The sequence below is a fragment of the Salvelinus namaycush genome, chromosome 8 (genome assembly GCF_016432855.1).
Source record: "Salvelinus namaycush isolate Seneca chromosome 8, SaNama_1.0, whole genome shotgun sequence".
Taxonomy (NCBI): Eukaryota; Metazoa; Chordata; class Actinopteri; order Salmoniformes; family Salmonidae; genus Salvelinus; species Salvelinus namaycush.
Window position 1 is genome coordinate 54,742,835 of NC_052314.1, and position 7,533 is coordinate 54,750,367.

The 7,533-nt window shown below is 40.6% G+C and overlaps 1 protein-coding gene across 1 annotated transcript; it reads right to left on the reverse strand.

The window, feature by feature from the left end:
* Window positions 1-3,107: 3,107 nt before the first annotated feature.
* Window positions 3,108-5,637, reverse strand: LOC120052843 (endonuclease domain-containing 1 protein-like). The gene is made up of 3 exons (XM_039000030.1): window positions 5,529-5,637; window positions 4,550-4,918; window positions 3,108-4,221 (listed from the first exon to the last, which is right to left on the reverse strand). Exons 2-3 carry the CDS (start codon window positions 4,907-4,909, stop codon window positions 3,634-3,636), a joined length of 948 nt encoding a protein of 315 aa, XP_038855958.1. The 5' UTR covers window positions 4,910-4,918; window positions 5,529-5,637; the 3' UTR covers window positions 3,108-3,633.
* Window positions 5,638-7,533: the final 1,896 nt, after the last annotated feature.

Sequence of the window (7,533 nt, forward strand, 5' to 3'; positions counted from 1 at the left end):
ACGACGGGAGGGTTAAAGAAAAAAGTAAGCAAACACATTTGGTGTACACAAAAAGGAGTGTGGGAGACTCTCCAATCATATGGAAGAAGTTACTCTGGTCAGATGAGACAAAAATGTTGCTTTTTGGCTGTCAAGGAAAACGCTGGCGCAAACCCAACACCTCGCATCACCCCGAGAACACCATCCCCACAGTGAAGCATGGTGGTGGCAGCATCATGATGTTGGGATGTTTTTCATTGGCAGGGACTGGGAAACTGGTCAGAATTTAAGGAATGATGGATGGCGCTAAATACAGGGACATTTTTGAGGGAAGCCTGTTCTAGTTTTTCAGAGATTTGAGACTGGGACGGAGGTTCACCTTCCAGCAGGACAATGAACCTAAGCATACTGCTAAAGTAACACTTGAGTGGTTTAAGGGGAAACATTTAAATGTCTTGGAATGACCTAGTCAAAGCCCAGGCCTCAGTCCCATTGAGGATCTGTGGTATGACTTAAAAATTGCTATATACCAGCGGAACCCATCCAACTTGAAGGAGCTGGAGCAGTTTTGCCTTGAAGAATGGGCAAAAATCCCATTGGCTAGATGTGCCAAGCTTATAGAGACATAACCCAGGAGAATTGAAGCTGTAATTGCTGCAAAAGGAGGCTCTACAAAGTATTGACTTTGGGGGGGTGAATAGTTATGCACGCTCAAGTTTTATGTTTTTTTTGTCTTATTTATTGTTTGTTTCACAATAAAAAATATTTTGCATTTTCAAAGTGGTAGGCATGTTGTGTAAATCAAATGATACAAACCCCCCTAAAAATACATTTTAATTCCAGGTTGTAAGGCAACAAAATAGAAAAATGCCAGGGGGTGAATACTTTCGCAAGCCACTGTATGCTACCAGTTATATGAATGTGAGTTAGCATTTAGCAGTCACTTCTTCTAAACCTGAAAAGGGACTACTTCTAAATGTTATGCAGCGAAAACAGACAAATATATCCAAATCAGACTTTAGTAAGCACATTGTGGGCATGTTACAATCCCTCAAAACTGACAATTTGACAAATATCTATTTTGTTAGATCAGATTGGTTGAATGTGCGTCCTTCTATCCCCCACGGTCTGCGTTCCATTGACTTCTTTACCACATCTATTATCATTCAACACTTTAGTTTATCAGAGATGATCAGTCCTGGTGATCAGGGAGATAGAGAGAGATACAACCACAAGAACAGACAGGCTACTGCCAAGCCATTGAGTAGAGGAGCCTTTGGGGATGATTGATGGAGGACTCGTACTTGTAGGAGATCTGGTGAGACAAACAGACATAGACACACTTTCATTCTCCAAAGAATAAGGTAGACATTTTAAAAACAATTGACTCTTGTGTCGTCTACACCTGTTTGGTAGTCTAATGTTGTCATATCTTTTCGCTTACATAACATGTCCTCACCTGGGGAAGAGGTAACAGTCGTGGATGCTGTCAATGCTGTGAGTCCTTGAACTTGTCAAAACGATCTCTCTGTACTCGTGATCTTTATTTCTTACATTGTTTACCTCTGCCACCCTAAACACCTCTGCTGGGGATATCAGCTGATCAATGCTTTCTGGGAAGCAACTGTACTCATCCATGTTGACTACAGTGCAGGAAGTGATGTTGAAAAGGATCCCACTGTCTGAAGCAGCTTCCTCCGCGTCGGAACGTTTGGCCTTGGTTGTGGTAAACCTCCCAAATCGCACTTCTGACCCTACTTGTGCCTCATATTTTTTGCTTGAGCCACGAAACACAGTTTGGCAGTTCTGTATTCAAAAGCTTCATGGCATCCATTAGCAGGAAGTGGAGGGATTTGAACCAGAAGTCGCCGTTGTAGACATTGACATTCCCACTGCATCGTTTAATCTTTCTGAACATATTTCCCCCATGTCCATAAGCCACCAATGCATCTGAGTGTTGCTTGACGCCTCCCGGGATTAACTTTGTACACTGCTTTGCCTGCCAGGCAGAACTATACTCTATACTGCCTTTCAGTTCTTCTTCCAGCAGACCCCCTTCCACAACCTTCTTCAGCATCTGCTCCCGACAGTGAGTGTACTGGTCATCCACGGCATTAGGAACCATGTCCATTACCTTTGCCTGACATGCTGACCACACCGCTCGCGTCGCGTGCGCGAGCGGTGCAAAATAAATGTACAATCAATCTCCTGACTGGAGGAGAAAATAACAAACAAAATGGTATCATTTTTCCCCCCCTTATACCGTAGTTTGGGTTGGCAATGGGCCTAGTGCAGTTTTACCAAGCTGTGCAATGGTTGTCAGTAGTGATTTAGGGTTTTGGTGTTTTGCCTGATATAAAAAAATCTAGATGGAATTAACAAATATACAGAGTCAGACTCTGGGAGTTGGACAGATAATAGTTGTGTAACAATGGCACTGCATAGGGCTACAATATACATGACATATTTTACTAGTCAGTTTCGGTTTTAATTAGAGTAGATGGGAATGAAATAGAATCGACTGAGTTGTTCGACTGAATCATGAATCGAGGCATCTCTATCTATGACACAGTTGGCCAGTAATACCTTAACTGGGGAGGACAGACTCATAGTAATGGCTGGAACGGAATTAATGGAATGGTATCAAACACATCAAATACATGGTTTTAATGCGTTTGATACCATTCACCGCATTCCAGCCATTATTATGAGCCGTCCTCACCTCAGCAGCTTCCTGTGATGCTATGGCATTTCTGTCTGCAACGTTCCACAACATTTGCATACTGATCATGGCCCGGTATGTAGCCCTTTTATACTCCAGGGTTTCCCAAACTCGGTTCTGGGATCCCGCCTGGGTGCACGTTTCGAAACCACTGTGTAGTGCGATGGCAAAAAAACTAAATGTGCACCCAAGAGGGGCCCCAGGACCGAGTTTGGGAAACCCTGTTATACTCCTTCCCAGTTTATGCACTTAATCGACCACTAGAGGTTACAGAGACCCAATGTCCACCCACAGTATTGCTGCCTTCATCCAATCTCTTTTGACAAAAAGTACCAACCAGTTCACAGACAGTATGTGGAAAATATTTCTATATTTATGTCGATGTATACATTTCATCCTTCCACAATTTGCATTGCAAGTCAAGCTTTATTGGGTTAAAGATTCATAGCAACAAGCATTCGCAAAGAGTTGAGAGCGCAACTCTGTGTGACAAAACAATCAAACATATACTTTACGAAGAATTATTATGAGCCGTCCTAAGGACCTGTTTTTAAATTGTAATACATTTTATGCACAAATTTGATAAATAGGATCATATTTATGGTCAGGGATTTGTTTAAAATATTGATGTAGCCTAAATCAGGGGTTTTCCCTCTTGTCAGGGACCCCCAGCCATTCCTTGTATTTTAACTATTCCACAGTTAGCACACCTGACTCAACTAATAATCAAGCCATTGAATAGGTGAATCAGATGAGCTAAATTGTGAAACATCTGGCCACTGGCCTACATCAATATAATCTATAGGTTCAAAAACATCATTATACAGTAGGCCTATACTAAACAGTAACAACAAACGTAAGAGCCTAAGCATTAATTAAAAATCCAAAACAATCATACCAGATATATTAGACACGTCCACATCTATGTTGGACTAACAGCCATTAAAAATGTTGAAATTGTTGTCAACTTTCGGCACCAGTAGCTTTCTAAGCTCAGTCTCAAGGTCTGTAACAGAGTTATACTCTGTAACATTACTGAGAGCTGTGTTAGGACCCAAGGCACCTCCAGACTTGAGAGGGTTGTCGATGTTGTCGGTGCAGCAGTAGGCATTCCAGTAGTGACTCGGAACATTGACTCGCTCGTTCTGGTCTACCCACGTGTCGCCTGGGACCACCCCTGTCACCACATACATCTTACTACAGTCTTTACTCAAATCATCCTTCAGCTTCTTCTCATACCGGTTCCACGGCCCGGTGTTCATCTTCCCATCTTGCGGAGCTACGTTGGTATGGGTCATGGTGGCTTTGGATGCATCTTCTTTATGGTGTCCTGCGGGGTTTAGGTGCCCGCGGTCATACGAGCCAAAGTTGTCATCGAGAGCCTGACTCCAGCCCAGCTTGTAGTTCTGTCGGTATTGTGGAGAGCGTTCTAAGCAGCCATTGTTTTGGTTGTATTTCTTGATCTCACTCAATAATTTTGTCTTATTCATTTGCTGTGGTGGTAGGTCAGGATGTACAAGCTGAAAAATACAAAAATTTACAAATTAGCCACTCCACTTCAAGCTTTGTGGTAGCAGTCAAATAAAACTCATTATTATTACTGGTATTCTAGGCTACTGCTATTTAGTCTGAAATTACAATATACGAAATAGTACCTTCTGGTGCTTATTGCATGAATACAATCCTTTTCTAACCTGCTCTAGAGCTAATATCCTGTTCTAATGCAAATATTTAAACTACACTAATGCGTTGCATCATTCTGTAGTTGTGCCAGTCACATTAAATGGCTGCTGCACTGAATGTATAGGACATTTAAAAAAGGTGATAATGAAAATGAAATATGCAAACCTGTGGTTCATAATTATCTATGGACCCCTTTCTGTCAGGGACCCCTTCGATATCCATTTGATAGGCAGAGTACAGAGGGATCCTCCTGCCACGGTCATACAGAGTGGCAAAGTAATAGTTGTTACCGTTTCTCTGACAGATGTATGCAGGAGAGGCAGCATTGTAAGCAGAGAGACACTTCTCAGGCTTCTCTAAGCCCTGTGTGTTGGGCTTGATCGGAGTGGGGAGAGCTACATTCAGACCAGACACTGGTGTCATTTTGAAGAAAGAATCTTTGCAGTTGTCGAAATTTGGAGCCACTTCCCCTCTGACCCCCAACAAGGAGAGGAGACCGAGGGACAAGAGGGACAGAGTCACCATGCTGTGCCCCTGTGGAGAAAAACGTCACAGATTAACCTATATTGCAATGTTACCTTTACATTATGACTGTTTAAGGTCACAATTAGTCACTAGAATCAACTCAAGTCAGGTTATGAAAACCACCCATGTTCCTGAAACAATATAGTTCCTGTTTACTGTAGTTTCTCACCATCTAGAGGTTGACTTCCTGCTTCTCATTTCTGGTTAAAGGTTGCTAAATGATCGTGTTGCTGTAAGGTTAATTATGCTATAATCATATACACTCCAAACATATTGTTAATATGTCAGAAGATAGTTTTGCAAATCAAATCAAATTGTATTAGTCACATGCGCCGAATACAACAGGTGTAGTAGACCTTACAGTGAAATGCTTACTTACGAGCCCCTAACCGACAGTGCAGTTTCAAAAAATACAGATAAGAATAGCAGTATATTTCCTTAAGTACATATCTTGATTGCATGACACATTAGTATTGTTTCTTAAGCAGCCTATTTAATTTCCTTGTATGAAATAGTTTTTGCTGTGCTCGATACAGAGAACTTTGCGCTATTGCATCGATTTTCGAAATAACCATAAGAAATTGAATATCCAAATAATTTGTTAGATTTTCAATCTCACCTTCTGAACTTGTTTAACAGTCCTTTGAATTGTCTCACTCCTTCAGAGGTCTGTAGCATCAGAGAAAACACGTCCTGTTACTCTCTATATACTGTACATCATCTCTCTCTCTCTCTCTCTCTCTCTCTCCTCTCTCTCTCTCTCTCTCTCTCTCTCTCTCTCACTCACTCACTCACTCACACTTTTTCTTGCAATCTAGATCCATAATCATTATGCCTAATTCTATGTCATAAATATCTATATTTTTCTGCTCGGGATGTGCACGGTTATCAAATATCCGAATGGACGTTAGTATTCGATTACTTGTTTTAATATATATTTTTTAAGACAAAAATGTATATGACTATTTTAACCCTGAAAAGGCTTTTTCTGAATTAAATTAAAATATCCATGTGACATTGTTGCATACCCAGTTATGCCATGACATTTCAAATGATTCATTTAATAAAAGTTTGACTCTTTAATGTAGTTTCTATGAAGTGCACGTGCGCCCCATAAAAAGACCAGTAGCCAACCAGAACCTTCAGGTGGAAATAAAAGTTAATGTAAAGTTAATGAAATGAGAAGGAGTAGGCTACAACGAGCAACCAAGTCTGTTGTTGTATGTGAATTGGTTTGGAGAGAAAGCGGATCCTGTGGCCTCAATTACAGTACGGTTCCTTCAGAATTGTTCACACTCTTTGACTTTTTCCAAATGTTGTTGTGTTACAGCCTGAATTTAAAATGCATTACATTTAGATCACTGGCCTACACACAATAACTCTAACATCAAAGTTGAATTGTGTTTTTATATATTTTACTTAAATTACTTAAATGAATACAAAATGTCAATAAATATTCAAACCCTTTGTTATGGCATACCTAAATAAGTTCAGAGGTAAAAATTAGAGGTCGACCGATTATGATTTTTCAACGCCGATACCGATTATTGGAGGACAAAACAGGCGATACCGATTAATCGGCCGATTTAAAAAATATATATATACAGTGGGGCAAAAAAGTATTTAGTCAGCCACCAATTGTGCAAGTTCTCCCACTTAAAAAGATGAGAGAGGCCTGTAATTTTCATCATAGGTACACTTCTACTATGACAGACAAAATGAGAAAAAAAATCCAGAAAATCACATTGTAGGATTTTTAATGAATTTATTTGCAAATTATGGTGGAAAATAAGTATTTGGTCACCTACAAACAAGCAAGATTTCAGGCTCTCACAGACCTGTAACTTCTTCTTTAAGAGGCTCCTCTGTCCTCCACTCGTTCCCTGTATTAATGGCACCTGTTTGAACTTGTTATCAGTATCAGTAAAGACACCTGTCCAAAACCTCAAACAGTTACACTCCAAACTCCACTATGGCCTTCGCAAACAGCACAGATGGACAGATCTCACGAACGCTTCTTTTACGCTGCTGCTACTCTCTGTTCATCATATATGCATAGTCACTTTAACTATACATTCATGTACATACTACTTCAATTGGCCCGACCAACCAGTGCTTGGCTAACCGGGCTATCTGCATTGTGTCCCACCACCTGCCAACCCCTCTTTTTACGCTACTGCTACTCTCTGTTCATCATATCTGTATAGTCACTTTAACCATACCTACATGTACATGCTACCTCAATAATCCTGACTAACCGGTGTCTGTATATAGCCTCGCTACTGTTATTTTCAAATGTCTTTTTACTGTTGTTTTATTTCTTTACTTATCTACACACACCTACACACACACACACATACTTTTTTTTTCTCGCACTATTGGTTAGAGCCTGTAAGTAAGCATTTCACTGTAAGGTCTACACCTGTTGCATTCGGCGCACGTGAGAAATAAACTTTGATTTGATTTGCTGCTACCCTCAGACTGCACCCCGGCAAGCTGCAGGTCCTCGGTAATGTTGCCGTCCATTTAAAATGTTTAAAGTGTGTCACCCCAAATTCAATTAATCAACAATAACGTAGTCGTAAATCTGTTTGTGCTGTTGCCAACTTCTTTTGTCCTTGTTC

Bases quoted from the DNA above. Each gene is read 5' to 3' on its own strand.
- LOC120052843 (XM_039000030.1), bottom strand. From the start codon at position 4,909: ATGGTGACTCTGTCCCTCTTGTCCCTCGGTCTCCTCTCCTTGTTGGGG. The intron at 4,222-4,549 runs GTTTGCATATTT...TGTATTTTTCAG, and splicing joins TAGATAATTATGAACCACAG to CTTGTACATCCTGACCTACC.